This window comes from Mizuhopecten yessoensis, unplaced genomic scaffold (genome assembly GCF_002113885.1).
Source record: "Mizuhopecten yessoensis strain PY_sf001 unplaced genomic scaffold, ASM211388v2 scaffold7473, whole genome shotgun sequence".
NCBI lineage: Eukaryota > Metazoa > Mollusca > Bivalvia > Pectinida > Pectinidae > Mizuhopecten > Mizuhopecten yessoensis.
In genome coordinates this window covers 1,851,294-1,867,207 of record NW_018407065.1, presented here as the reverse complement: position 1 = coordinate 1,867,207, position 15,914 = coordinate 1,851,294, and the positions used below count along the sequence as shown (strand labels likewise).

At 33.2% G+C, this 15,914-nt stretch overlaps 1 protein-coding gene across 1 annotated transcript; it reads left to right on the top strand.

Moving 5' to 3' along the window:
* The first annotated feature begins 4,646 nt into the window (after positions 1 to 4,646).
* Positions 4,647 to 11,391, top strand: LOC110453646 (phosphatidylglycerol/phosphatidylinositol transfer protein-like). Its single transcript, XM_021502686.1, has 4 exons — positions 4,647 to 5,082; positions 7,209 to 7,304; positions 8,648 to 8,835; positions 9,884 to 11,391. The coding sequence occupies exons 1-4, from the start codon at positions 4,719 to 4,721 to the stop codon at positions 9,962 to 9,964; spliced, it is 729 nt and encodes a 242-aa protein (XP_021358361.1). The 5' UTR covers positions 4,647 to 4,718; the 3' UTR covers positions 9,965 to 11,391.
* The last annotated feature ends 4,523 nt before the right edge of the window (positions 11,392 to 15,914 follow it).

Here is a 15,914-nt window from a genome sequence, read left to right as displayed (position 1 = left end):
AGGCCATGAACAAACTAAAGGGAGATATTAGGTTATGTTCGATTTGCAATACCATTTACATATAATTGTATAATAAATATATTACTACTACATCATGTCTAAAAATAGACGATGTTTATCGAGTGATGATTGAGTGTGCGTTAGATTTCTGATTTATCCAATATTCTGTACATTAAAGACACGTTTTGGTTCTTTTCTGTACCAAACGTCGAAAAAATATTTTGACATCAAGCGGAAGATTTAAGGGAGAATTGGAATTTTAGCAATTATGGGATATCACTAAACATACATCACTCTTTTAACAGTGTGAAGCATTTGAACATGAAGGAAATGTGTTTTTGTCTTTCAAAAACTCTTTTAGTTAACACGGGTTAGTTTGATCAAATGATTTTTGATTTATTTCCATTATATAAAACGTTGTTAGATGTGTAATTATTGTTCAGTGTACGTTTTATGTTCCATTTTATGCATCTGTGAATACATATTTATACAAATTATACAATACAGATTTTGAATATGATGACGGTTTTGTATTCTATCCTTGTCTCATTTCCTACTATGTTTATAAACAGAGCAATGATTTGTGTAAAAATCATATCATATTAATTGTCGTAAACAAAGTAAACAGAAACAGATAAAAAACGTAAGTGTAAACACAAGGACAAATAGAAAAGTTGATACGACATTAAACAACATTAGGAACTGAAAGATGCCAAAATCGTAGGAAAAGACAGCGACCAGAACTGAAGAAACAACAAAAACAAAATGAAAGACATGGACCCAACAATTAAGTGAAAACACATGAAGGTTAAGGGTTTCCTTCTCCACTTGTGGAATTCATCATCATCAAATCATCATCATCAGCATCAAATCATCATCATCAAATCATCATCATCATTATCATCATCATCATCATCATCATCATCATCATCAGCATCATCATCATCATCATCATGAAGCACTGTAAATACACACATACACACGCAACTTGAAATATAGCGCGTTTCTTTTTGTGTTTAACGTTATATGTATGCCTAGAAATACGTTTTCCTGTCCCGAAGGCGCACAAACGCAAGTAAATATCTACAAGAAAAAAACATTTAAAAACGCCATGTCTTATTGATGTACAATGTTTCCTTTTTAAGCTAATTTCGTCAATATCGTTTCGCCTGTTTGAAATCATATCCAAACGTTCTTAATTACAGCAAAACTACTGAAATATTAGTATTTTCTACAAGAGGTAGAGAATACAAAGGAAAGGATGTTTTCTTTTTGTTCCTTTTGTTTCTCTCTTTCTTTTTGCAATGATGTCCTTGCCTGACTGTGTTAATGAGAAATAACTTATTCAAGGTAATTATGTATTTGAACGCCCGTTTTTTGACAGAACATGCGTGCGTCCATCCACAATTGTTTTCAGCAAAATAACTCTATACGTTATTTTTTATGAAACTTGGTAAGCTTTGTAAGTTATACACTAAATAAGTCAGGATTAAACAACCCTTAGTTAGGATGGTCAGTTATACCAATACTGACCACATGATAACGACGAAGGATGGTACATGATTTGTCGGTATTACAGAGTGGACAAATAGATGATAATATATGTCACATTCCATCTAAGCTACACCTTTATGATACATGTGCATACGTGTCTGTTATCTTAAATCTGGTTTATAAATAATCGTCTCAATCTTACCTGCCACTTGCTGGCCTTCAACAAACTTACCTTACCAATGACTATCATCACCTATTGATCACGTTTGTTGTATAATGCAGTATTACTATGTCATGATGTAGTCACTCTGTTACGAATACTCGAAAGACATGACTGTCTTTAGTTTTATGATTTACAGTAACAACTTACTAAGGCACATGCCTGTGTTGGCATACGTGTAATAAACCAGCAAAGAATGCCAATTGAGAATATGGCCTTCACTTTTGTGGAATAAGATTGGCATGTACTATACTAACCTAACTGTCACCACGCAACAATACACTTTACATCCCTCCACTACTGCCACTTGATAAAAATATCCTTTTTAAATATTAATGCTTTGATCGAATCAATTTCACCATCCTCTTCAGATACCTACCGATAACACGACCAATAGAACTGCCAAATTGCAATCCATATCACTATTCCTAACAGGCGCGTCAAGAAAAAACTAAAACCACTAACCAATTAGCTCAATAATAACAAATTGTAAATAATGAAATCATCCCTACTTACAAGATAATATGAAAATTACTTACTATTTAAACAATAACTTATAACTCCCTAGAAGGTAAACAATCACCAATACCCCCACTGCGTAAACACATAAATACTTAATAACTCTGCGTCTACTATATGTTTAGCTAACATATAAGTGTAAAGTACTGCCCATATTATCATCTATCAATAATCGATGACATTCTTATATATATGTACGTTAAATATGTTGTTGTAGGGTCAGATAACGATGCTCATTTTTCTTAATTTGCAAGAGGACACGGGGAAAGGGTTATTATCACGTAGCCTATGAGAGAAATATTATTACAATCTCGAAAAAAATATATTACTTACTGAGATGTGATCGGATGCAGGCCTACAATTGTATAGCTATGATCAGATTTCCAGGTACCAGAATAACGGTATAAGTTCAGCGCTGGTCGTTTCGTTGACATACAGAAACAAAAGGCCAAGAGAACCTGTATCGCTCACCTAAATATTTAAGCAGTCATAGCAAAATATTATCACTATATATTATACTGTACTACAAATATTTAACTCGCAAACTCTGTCAACTCCATCAATTGAACCTACCAGCCAAATCTTATTATATGATTCTGTGCTTTTTGGTTCTTCTTCAGAAATTGTTTGAAGTGTTTGGCAGATTTTCCCCTGTGACCTTGTAAGTAGGTCAAGGTCATTTTCCTTTTCAAACTTTGTTTGCTCTATCCCAAGAAGCTACCAACCAAATCTTATGAATCCATTCCTTTTGGTTATTCAGAACAAATCGTTTGAAATATTTTTGACCTCTGTGACCTTTAAAGTAGGTTAAGGTCATTTTCATTTGCAAACGTTGTCTGTCTCTATCCAAGGAAGCCACCAGCCAAATATTAAGACTATTTACCTTTCAGATCCTCAGAAGAAGTCGTTTGAAGTGTTTGACATATTTGACCTCTCAGACCTTGAAAGTAAGTCAAAGTCATTTTCATTCTCAAACTTTGTCTGGCTCTAAGCAAGTATTTACCTTTTAGTTCTTCGGAAGAAGTCGTTTGATGTTTTTGAAATATTTGACCCCTGTGACCAGTTATGTAGGTCAAGGTCATTTTCATTCTCAAACTTTGTCGGACTCTATCCCATGAAGCCACCAGACAAATATGAAGATTCTATCCTTTCAGTTCTTCATAAGAAGTCGTTTGAATTGTTTGACAGATTTGACCCATGTGACCTTGAAAGTTAGTCAAGGTCATTTTCCTTCTCAAATTTTGTCGGGTTCTATCCAAGGAAGTCACCAGCCAAATATGAAAAATCTATACATTTCAGTTCTTCAGAAGAAGTTGTTTGAAGTGTTTGACACATTTGACCCCAGTGACCTTGAAAGTAGGACAAGGTCATTTTCGTTCTCAAACTTTGTCAGGCTCCTACCAATGAATCTTTCAGTCAAATATCTTGACTTTAAGTATGTCCGTTCTTCAGAAGAAGTTTCGAAAGGAAACGTTGACGGACGACGACGGATGACGGACGGACGGACGGACGACGAACGCCGCACCATGACATAAGCTCAATTGCCCTTCGGGCAGGTGAGCTAAAAATGGAGCTATATAAATTAAACGCAACGAAATAAAATCACATAAATCTACTTGTGTATTTTTAAGATGAATATTTGACAAGTTCCTATTTTGGTCAGAATATATGGCATATAAAAATAAAACTTCTTTAAAACATCATTTAAAACATACTTATCATAAGAAAATCTTTCCTGGGACTAAGTCCCTTTTAAATCTGTTAAAGTGGAACTAAGAAGAGTCGCTAACATTATTCTTTTAATAACCTAAATTCGTGTTATAGAGTATGTTGGCTTCAAATGGTAGTGTAAGTAACTGACGTCACGATTCTTTTTGACAATCGTTAAACAAATGTAAGGACATCAGTTGCTCACATAAACGGGAAGATACACATTTCTTTTCGACAAAATCATGCTGATACATAAGACAAAATAGGACTATAAACATCATAAAAGAATATACCACCTTCAGTGTAACCGATCACGTTGCGAAAGGAAAGTTCGATGATTATAATTGACCTGATAATAAATTACTGATAAATCATATCTATGTAGGACTTCGTTTGTGTTATATTAAATTTATCATAATCTGAATAGAGAACGGCCTTTACGAAGCTTTATTAACTTGAAACACACATGTGTAAACTACTTACTTGTTCAGATATTGTTGAAAATGACAGCAATTAGAACAAGAAATTATTTGGATGATTTTAAGTGTTTTTTGGCAACGACTGAGATAACGTAATTAAGACACTAGAAAAAATGCAAAAAAATGTGTAACGTTAAGAGGACTAGGTCAATTTAAATATTGCATTATCTGTACCTACTGTCCATGATGAACTACACAAGTTATCATCTGTGACGTCACCTCCAGATCAAGGACACGCTACACATTATTTTAGCTGCTGAGCTGTCCGGTCGTCATATATAGTCCTCCTCATCACCATGGGTATCAAACGTATCTGTAACCCCGGAGTCATGTATACCAGGCGTATCCCTGCCGCTCTCCTCTTCATATTCTGCTGTATGATCTTCAGCGTTTATGTTACTTATTTCAACCATGGGCCACCTGAAGATATTATGGCTCGGAACAGACAGCAGCAACATGGTGCTGAATCCGACAACGAGGACAAAGGATTGCACGTCGCTAAAAGAGACGAATTAAACGCAGTAGAAAACGAGGAGGGAGGAGATGATGAAAAAATCAAGGACGAAGATAATCCCGACTTTGTGGAATCTAAAAAACTATGGGAAAACTTCATTAAGTCAAATGATTATGTGTCAATAGGGGATCTCTACAGTGGTTGTGGTAAGTTGTCAAATAACTTATTTTACTGAAACATCATATTCTTATCTTATAACCCTGGCGTGTTAAATATATTTAGATATTTAAATATTTGTCAAAAGTACATGAATCAAATTTCTGTCACTTTTGAAACATATTCCGCTGATAGTTGCTTCCAAATATAATAAAAACGCGTATAAAATCTACGTATGGATCAGTTTTTAGCAATTCCTAAATATTTATACAAATATGAAAGCATGGAGAATTCCTGAGACGACATGAGCAAATTGCGCAAAGCTATGTAACACTTTCAAAGTCTTCTACGAAATATATGCAATTGACAGTAACGACATCTACACAGAATCCTGCCAGATAACACACCACTCTGAAACTTAAATAATGGTGTCTTTGTCAGTTAAAAGTTTTCTGTTTACACTGAAGAAATGATCAATTTGTCAGTAGTTCAGGTATCCTAATACAAAGCAATGGTATTTCTGTCGGTAATAAAACTATCTTATTCTGAAACTTAAGCAAGTATGTGTTTGTCAGTTAAAGTAGCACATTTTGAACTAAAGTTTTTGTCTATTTGTCCTATATGGATATCGTCCTATTCAAAAACTAAAGCAATGACGTGTTTGTCAGTAATAAAACTGTCATCTCATTCTGACACTAAAGTAATGGTCTTTTGTCAGTTATAATCGTTGTGGGGTCATTGTTATACTAACAGAACTTCTAAACTTAGTCATACATTACAAAATGTTGTCATAAACTAAAAGGTGAAACCTGTCTCTACATAGAATAGCAGTGTCCGATATGATTGCATGTAATCGACCACGTTCTGTGTTTTTTGTCCAAACTTTCCTAAAACATTCATATTCGACCTGATTAATGACCCCTGTTTTCTGTTTTCTTTACTTTGACTTAACCTACCGACACATTGTCTTTCCTAAACTAAGAAACATATTTCCTAAACAAAGAAAAATATTTCCTAAACAAAGTATACAGGTTTTTTTAGTACAAGTTACTATAGACTTTCTGTCTCTATGGGTAGATAGCAAATGGCGATAAAGAATTGAAATGTAGAAACCCATATCAATCATGTACAAAATGTACATCGTATTATAGATAGATACATATGTGTGTATCAAAAATATAAATCTCGGTCATCTACTTGAACTTTCCTTTAACCTCTTGAGCATGATAATGACTTGGATGTCTTTCCCCAAGTAGAAACTGAGATTACATACTTAGTGTTGACTGAGTACTGCGGGACAAAGTCTCCGCCGAACGATCTTTGTCAATGTTTACATTCTAGATACAGTTTAAGCTTACATTGTCTAGAAGTAAAGTCAAGTATGCATAGCGTATCTTATAAACTTGTCATGTTTGTATCCTTCGTTAAAATGTGCACATTTTGTGGAGGCGTCATTTCGCGGTAAAGTACACGATAAATGTCCACAGTGAATGAAACTTTTATAATTTTCCTATTCTTACGGGAAAATGATGCGGCCAAAATCAAAACTGTATTAAAATTATGATTTCAAGTATATCATTACATGCAATATTCGATATGTACATATACAGATATGGTACTGTAAACTTCGTTTTTAAAATGTTTAAGGATTATATACTCGAACAAGTTCGACGTTTTGACAAATTGGCAAAAATACATTAAGTGTAACTGTACATGTAGGAAAAAAATGAAATTCATTTTAAGACATGAATAGTTTCTGTAAAAACAAATAATTCACAGAAACAAATTATTCTTTACACAATGAATATCGGCTATACAAGGGAATATATTTGAAAAATATTTTCAAAAAGAAATACATACATTTGTAGCATTTTGTCAAGAATTGTAATGCTACCGTCTTACAGGTGCTATCTGTTCTATATATACGGCGTGTAGACTTTCTGCTGATCACTTTGGGTCAGCAGTGAGTATTTGAGGGCTTAGAAGCGTCTGCTGTTAGGTCCGTGTTCGACTCTGGGAAACGTTCTTCAGAACCATAGCACGGGGTCTCAAACGCTTCAATTACCGCTTAAATTATAGAACAGACATTATTATACCTTTGTTAGATCGTCAATGTTTACAAGGGGGAACGCTGACGATAATCATACGGAATGTAATCAGTGTCTCTCTCTTTCAGATGAGGGTGACAGAGTACTTGTCGGAAAATCTATTATGTTGCCAGACAAAGAGAACGGAGGAATAAAAGCAAGAATATTCCTAAATTTTACATTTGGTAAGTCTGACAAACAATTAAGTGTTGTAATTGTTTATTCATCATCATATGCTACTGAAATGTAAAATATCTTTTTCTATTCCTTCTTCTTCTTCTTCTTCTTCTTCTTCTTCTTCTTCTTCTTCTTTTTCTTCCTCTTCTTCTTCTTCTTCTTCTTCTTTTTCTTCTTCCTGTTCTTCTTCTTCTTCTTTTCTGTTTTTACTTTTAAATTTGAAATACAGTGAATTAGAAAATTAATACATCACGTTCATTATTAAATTCTAACAGCAATGTCCATAAAGTTTAACATTTACAAATTTAAAATCGGTATATTAATCAAATGGTTGCTGGATAAAAGCTGAGTGAAATGTTATATAAAATGTGGTTTATAAACCATACGTATTGCCCTTTATAAAACCATGAATTCAAAATACCAAGCTTCGATGGTAATGTCATTTTCAGTTAATACAATTTATTCAACCTATTCTTACAACGTGATAAACATCAGCGTTGATTCATTTCGTTATGTATGTATGTATACAAATATATTTTCACATGGATCTTATTTCACCTGTAGCTGTTTTTCGCTAATATTTGAATTAAGAATCAATGTTTTAATATTAATGTAAAAATCAGTTTATGATATGTAGTCCAGAATTGACTAAGCCACACATTACGTGCGTTGTCAATGTTAATCTATAAATATATGAGTAGTATAAATATAAATACAACAGGTTGATTATATTACGTCATCGGCACAATGTCATGTATGGTGAATTATCTATAACACACTTCATTGCAAATATATTCATTAAATGCAATCAAGCAGTAAATATGGTATTGGCAGTAATTTCGTCAAATTGTACATTTTGTATCTTAATGTAAAATTAATGTGCATTCGAATATATCATCCGTGAGGTTGTTTGATACTACTATTTTGAAACTATTTGTAAAAATGTTTCTCTTTTACACCACACTTCCTTTGACTGATCAGACTTTTACTCTATGCTATCATCTGCTTTCTCAATGTTCCGTCAACCTATTTGTTGCACATCAGTCAAGAAGAACAAAACAAAAGAACACCAAAGTAGCAACACACTCATTTGAACTCAAAATTAGTTTAACTTGGGAAAATATGAACATGATGATTTACAATTAATCAAACAAACAAAAATTAAGAAAAAAATATATAAGTATTTTTTCCGTACTCATTTATGCTCACTAACTTTTGGTTTAAGCATAGGTTTAAGCCATGGTCGTTAAATCATTCAACAGTTATCAACATTAACGTTTTGGTTTGTGATCGTGATCTGTAGTTTATGCAATAAATTTAAAATAGATGTTGAACCCCATCTATATTACAGAGGAGGAGTACATGGGCGGGGAGTTTGTCCTGGAGGTAAAGTACAACAATAAGGAACTGTACGACAATCACTGGGACATGTGCATCCTTGATGAAAATCAGCCGGACCGCCTCATCTTCTGTCCCTACGAGGCGAACGCCCAGTGGTCGTGGGTCAAGGATAAGAAAATACCAAGTTATCTTCCAAAGGTACGTATTAACAACACTACATGTATATTAAGAGCGGGTCCCTAGGTTGCCTATTGATTTCAGGAACATTTCACTTTTTGAAAGGGGAAAATAATATGGCAAAATTTCTAGTGTACAAGAAGTCATGAACGTTCCATCAATAACACCATCCAAAGAAAAAAAGTCTGATGAGGATCATACCAAAAAGAATAAGGCCTAAGCAAACTCATCAATATGATCCATCCTTTAAAAAGTTAACAAACAGCATGGTCGTGGTTATTGGGTGATTGAAGGAAATCGTAAGGCGTATCAGAACGCGTGAGTTGTGAGTCATTTTAGCGTTTAACAACAGGAAATCACACGATAAAAATTCCTACAAACACCTAAAAGCAGCCAGAACCTAACATTAAAGGATTAAGAATAGAATACGTTATGCATATTAGGCACTTGATATAAGTGTACAGCTAATACTGGAAAATAGAAAAATATAATCTGGGTGTTATATAGACTGAATGGTATTTGCTTTGATTATTTACCAGTATCGCCATTTCCGATTTGTTAACGCTCATAGCTTTGAGGTTCCTAAATTTTCAACGGTTATCAAAAGGCAGGTTATCCTTGTAAAACTAGTACAGCGCGGTACGTTTAGACCAGTCATGCGGTATGCCACTAAATGGCTACCAAAAATATTCCACAAAGCATGTCTTGTGTTTCCTAGAGAATACGTCAATTACCAGCATAACAATAGCAAACACAATGTATACCTTTCAATTCATATATGCACCTTGCATACAAAACGTTTTTTATCGGGCATGTTTATAATACCTTTCTTATGAATATAATAGCATAGAAAAAGTATTTCTTGTACAATGTATCCAATTCATGAACAGTTATCGAAAAGTTTTCTTATTCTGATGCAGGATTCATAACATTACCACGGGCTATGTTAATGTAAGTAGAAACTTGGGTGCATTTAATTAAATTTAGAAGTTGTAGTTCATTATTTGTGTGAATTCTCAGTAAATATTATTCAGATAGAATAATTTACATTTTTATTTTTTTCTCACAGGGACGGTACGAAACGAAGGCGTACGTGACAAACCAGGATGACAAGCGTATACTTTGTGGATATTCTTTATTTATTCTGTAGTACAACTCACAACCCTTCCACTGCGATATCTCAGGACTCTCCCAAAGATCTGTAACTATGACGACGTGCTATGCATTGTAACGTGTACCCTATGATTATCATAGACTATCTCCATCGATTCGATATGTGTTAAAACAATCTGGTTTAGTATGTTTATTGATGGGGAGTAACAACTCGCATTGACTTGCGCAATTGTATGCAACTAGTCAGAGACATGTACACATATGAAAACCTCCACTATTTAATAATAGAAATCATTATGTTCGAAATATGTAATTTATCAAATTATTACCAAAACAATCTATTAAATTATTAGTTTTTTAGTTTATTTACATGTGGTAAAATTTGTAATATGCAATCATCTTTTAATTATATTATGACATATTAGGAATAATAGGCAAATATTTTTCCTTGGTCTATGGTAGTTATATTTAAATCAAAGTTTCTTAGTTTTCAAATTTATTTAAATAAATGTGTTTTTTGTTATAATATATTGAAGTAGTATTCAAGTTAACTATAAAATATATTTTGTTATGAGTACGAATTCTTATCTGTAATACCGTATCGTGTTAGTGAGCACCCGAAGCAGTTGTTTTGATTTTGTTTTATACCTTCATTTGCTTTCATCTCTTCATGATAATAAGGTGTGTTTTTTCATGTTCAGTTTGTTTTGTTCATTTAACTATGTTTATATTTAGAACAGTTTTTCATATGGCACTTTTGTTCAGGACCGTATAAATGATATACCTTGCCATGGTAAATTAGATATATTTCTATTCAATCTAAAATAATCAGCAATGATGACAGAGGCAATGAAAAAATCCGTTTGTGCACGTCATTAAAGTACTAGTATGTATGTGCATGCCTATTGTTATATATAGGACAGTTTTTTTGCACAGGGCCGTAGAACTGGTGTACTTAGGCATGCTCAAATATGCTTATTATGTTAAATCTCAATTCAAGCTATGCTGTAATCAACTTTGCTGACAGTAGCTGTAACGATTTCAGTTTTGGCAGTTCAGTGAAATACGTTAATGCCTTGTTAAGGACATTTTTTCACAAAGCACATTTGTTCAGAGCCATATTAACTGGTAAAGCTAGACATTTTGAGTTACGTTGTTGATGCGATTAGTCAATTCAAACTATAATATATCAATCAATGATGGCGGTAGCTAAGTGGAGACTTCAATTTTAACCAAAAATATCCATTGGCATAACAAGATGACAGTAGTCATTCCTACCAAGTTCAAAATTGCATATTGCACGTTAATAGAGTGTTTAAAATGTATTATGTCATTTATGTGTGTGATATTATTAAGGTAGTCGTTGTAATTTGACATACCGATGTTTTTGAAATCTGAATTAAAAATCCCTATTGACGGTGTCCTTGTTGAAATACGTTCATAATAAAAAGTTATGTCATAAACAATTTTGTGTTCAGTATCCATTACCTCTTTGGTTTGACGTCACAGACGGTATTTTTGTTCTGAATTGGTACTTAACAAGTCTAGCTACAACAACGAATCAATATTTGTGGAAATGAAAACAGCAACATTTAACGTTTACTAAATAAATATGTCGACATGCAATCTGGGATCACTCCTAGCGCTGCTCATGGACAATACCGTGTGATAGAAATATTTTGTATGATCAGCTGTCCGCCAAGGTAACAACAAGGTTTAATTTAGACTACCGCTTATAGACTTTTTTTTTTTTATATATCTGATGATATGATGCGATCAAAATAACAACACGAAAAACAGCAAAAACCTTCACATATTTTCAGATATAAATGTTGACATAGTAAACATACACGAACAATTAACCTTGAAGTTAACAATGCTTGTATGGAAATGCACCTGACCTACCCTGTCTCTGTACTCAATCTAGGGGTCAGGATCTGTGGTCAGAGATAGCGCCAGCAGGTACACACGCTCACTGATCTCGTCGAGATAACAGAAATATTTCTACACTATGGTGCAACGCCAGCTATACGAAATTTGATTATGTTGAAGTATTCCTTGCTGAACAACTATCTTTTATGGTAATAATTCATATTTGCCTCTTACGGTAATTGTAAATTTTCATATAACATTAATTGACTACAATGTCTCCATTGCATATTGCATATTGCAGAGTTATCTCCTCTTGGGAGCAGGTATTGATTGTTACGTCATTGGTTTGTGTGAGAAAATTACGTCGTTTTCTCAAAAATTGATGTCGTTACTCTCTTAAACAAGTGACGTAACAATCAATACCTGTTCTCAAGGGAAGATAACTCTGCAATATGCAAAGACGGAATATATCAATATCGTTACGTTGCTCAAAAACTAAAAGAAAAAAAACCTATACATTGTTGGGCACACTATGTTAATTGTCTGATGGTAAATATAGTGCAGTGACAAAATATATCTACTTTAATGATCAAGTCAAATACATGTTAATATTTATCGAAGATAAAACATTGATAAGAGGTATACTTGACTTATGACCACTAGGGAGTAATCTAACACATGTTAACGTCATGCTGACATCATAAGCTAATAAAGAAGTACGGTAATACCATGTTGAAGGTGTAAACTTAGAGAGAGTAAAAAGGGGAGATATCCCCCTTTCATTTGTCGTTTTGAGGAGGGGGATTTTTGTTGACATTAATAGTGGTGTTTTTGTTTTCCCGGCAAAATTTAAAATGTTTTTGTTTTGTTGTTGTTGTATATAATACTAATTAAAATTATTATAAAAAAGAGGAGGTTAATGGCACACACTTGAATATAAATATATATACAAAGGGATTTTAATCAAACGAGGGAAGACAGAAGAGATACTTTTTGACGTTATGAATCCAGCTTTATTTTATCAGCGATGTTAACAAACTTATTTTCTTCATAAACAAATACTGAAATCAATCATCCAACGAGTTAATGTAAAAACGGTATTCATCAAGAAGCAATGGATGTCATATTCATTAGATCTATAAAGGGCAAAAACGCCTCTGAAGTAACAGAATCCATCGTCAATGATAACGTTAAATGACGGATTTGATCTTATTCTTTTTCAGGGGCATAAATCCTTCTACGTCTTTGATCAATCGGGACTTTGAGAAGAAAAAAAAGTTTCAATATAGGCAAATGATTTATAACTTCCTCTAGGATATTATTATGGAAATATCCTTTTTACTTTCACATGTCGCATAATCTTAATCTACTATTCGAGGTACATAACAATGTGTGATATGACCGTTTTCTTTGAATTGTTAGTCTTACAACATGAACTCGTGATTTGATACATACAGGGGTGATTCATTATTCCGGGAGCACAAACGCTGCTGACGCAATGGTATTTGTCACCTAACTGGAGCAGTAGTTCACGATTAGTTCATAAGTAAAGATAGGTAGAAATTTACATTAAATAGATAACGATGATATGGAAGTTGACACTGAACGGTAAATATCAATTCTGACAGATATGGTCAATTATCAAGGATGCGTGTTAGGCTGCTACGGGCTTCTGTCATAAATCGGTAGAATGTTAAATCAGGTCGTTTACATTAATTTCTGATTTGATAACAAGCCATTGTACGTTTTATGAGACATAATTTTATTGCAACATTTGATGACGTAAGATAACAACTTTCAACGTCTCCACGATAACAAATACAAATTGCATTCCAAGAGGCCTTCAAAACCAAACGCTATACTTTGCTACAATCACGGAATTAGATTTTAAGTCCGTGCTACAATGCACCACTTCAAATTATGGCAAATTACAAAGAAACACATTTAGCGTTCATTTTCTTAATATTGAGCCAAGGACTATCATGTTATTGCGTAAGTTTGGCTTGTTCAAATGATGAACACTAATGAAAATGTCTGCTTTAACAGTAATCGATCATACAATCTAACCTTCAGATTGAATTGTTTGGCTATAATGTTAATAAATATCAAACACTCAACAAAACCAAAATGTTACAGTATAAAAATACATTTCTAACAGTTGCTTAATTTACGGAGTAAATCTGCCTTTTATACAAAGGTATTAAATATATAAAGTTTATCATAAAGTATAAGAAATATACCAACAGCTAATAATTAAAACAACAATACATTTTGATATACAAAACGAGTTTATCCAATAACAGTTAATACCAGTGTTCTGATCAAAACCGGTCGTATACATGTACATCGTGTATAGGTATCAAGTGCACACCAGCTAAAAAAAATTTTTAAATCTTTCTCTTTTAAATAAATAGCGCGATCATAAACTTAAGATAATTTTAAACATTCTCTCCGAAAAAGTTGGCACGGCGATGAATACTTTTCATGTATATAGCTGTTATCCATCAATTAAAATCATCAGTAGTCTTGTTAGCTAATCTCATCTACTGAACAGGGAGTCAGCAAGTATTGCAACTACTGTTCACGTATTAAAACAAATTGGGAAGAGACATGGTAGGTATAACATATACATGAGTGAGGTGAGCCAATTTACAGTTAAAATAAATACATTACATACATGTGTATGTAACATTCCATTACAAAACACACCATGACAAGTAGAATTTATACAACAAAGTTATACAAAATGTACGCGTAAACTGTGTATAGTTCCTTCCTGCATTGATCTTATACTGAGTATTACCTTGAGTTTAGCAGGTAGATATATTTGCTATAAATCTTAACAAGTATTGAAGCAAAAACAACTGTCTTTAAGTAGTTCAATAAAAAAAATCATTCATATAATCAATATTATATATTTTAGAAAGCTGGAATGAAAGAGAGCTTTAAAAACTAAAATGATGGCTGAATCTTGATTTACCAAAAAACAAAATATAATCACAGTTCATCATACATTTACAACAATCATGTCTGAACTCATAAAATTACAACACTTACACAATGCTTGATCACTCAGGTTGTTAAAACAAGAACCCGAGTGACTGTTTCTTTAACAAGTATTTTATCCATGAACATTGCACTTTTATGACCTAAATAATTCAATATTGCACTAACATTGCAAGTGTCTACTAGAAATGAAATATCAAGTTCTAGTTGTGGAGACATCTTAACTTTAACATTATTATAAGCCAAGCTACCAGGGGTATATTAGCTTATGACTTTACTTAGTTACCATTTTTAATATGATTTATTTTATGGTCCTTGATCCAAAGAGAAAAAATGATATATATATATCAGATATATCAATCTTCATTTAAATAAAAATAAATACAAAGTTAAACAAGAGGCCCATGGGCCGTATCGGTCACCCGAGTCCTACAGTATTTATTTTTGTGGTTGAAATATATGCACCAATTTGAGTAAAAAATAGCATAATGTTAACTTAAGTTTGTCAGGACCATGAGCTGATCATTTCTAGACCGAGTTTCAGTTAAATTGGCATAGTAGAACTTGACTTAAGTTTGAAATAGTTTTTGATAATGGCGGCCATATTGGATTTCTGATCGACCCGAAAAATAACAACACTTTGTCAGGATCGCGAGTCGATCATTCCTACCAAGTCTCAGTTCAATCGACCCATTAGAACTTGACTTTAAGTTTGTAATAGTTGTTAAAAAAAAGGCGGCCGTGGCGGCCATATTGGATTTCTGATCTACCTAAAGAATAACAACACTTGGTCAGGGAGATGTCAGTAACATTCCCATGAAGTATCAATGAAATCCCTTTGCCAGTACTTCGGCTTAAGTTGAAAATGTAAAATGTTAACGTAAAATGTTAACGGACCACGAACGACCCACGACGACGGACGAAGACGGATAGCAATAGGTCACTTGAGCTAAAGCTCAGGTGACCTAAGAATCATTTCAGCGAATACTGTGTTAGAAAGTATTTCATCTTGCAAAAATATTTCCATGCATAAGTGATTTTGTTTACTCGCAACGACTAAATTTATGCTAATCATCCAATGTTTCATGCTACTTATAATATAAACAGTG

Bases quoted from the DNA above. Each gene is read 5' to 3' on its own strand.
- LOC110453646 (XM_021502686.1), top strand. From the start codon at position 4,719: ATGGGTATCAAACGTATCTGTAACCCCGGAGTCATGTATACCAGGCGT. The intron at 7,305-8,647 runs GTAAGTCTGACA...TCTATATTACAG, and splicing joins ATTCCTAAATTTTACATTTG to AGGAGGAGTACATGGGCGGG. The intron at 8,836-9,883 runs GTACGTATTAAC...TTTTTCTCACAG, and splicing joins TACCAAGTTATCTTCCAAAG to GGACGGTACGAAACGAAGGC.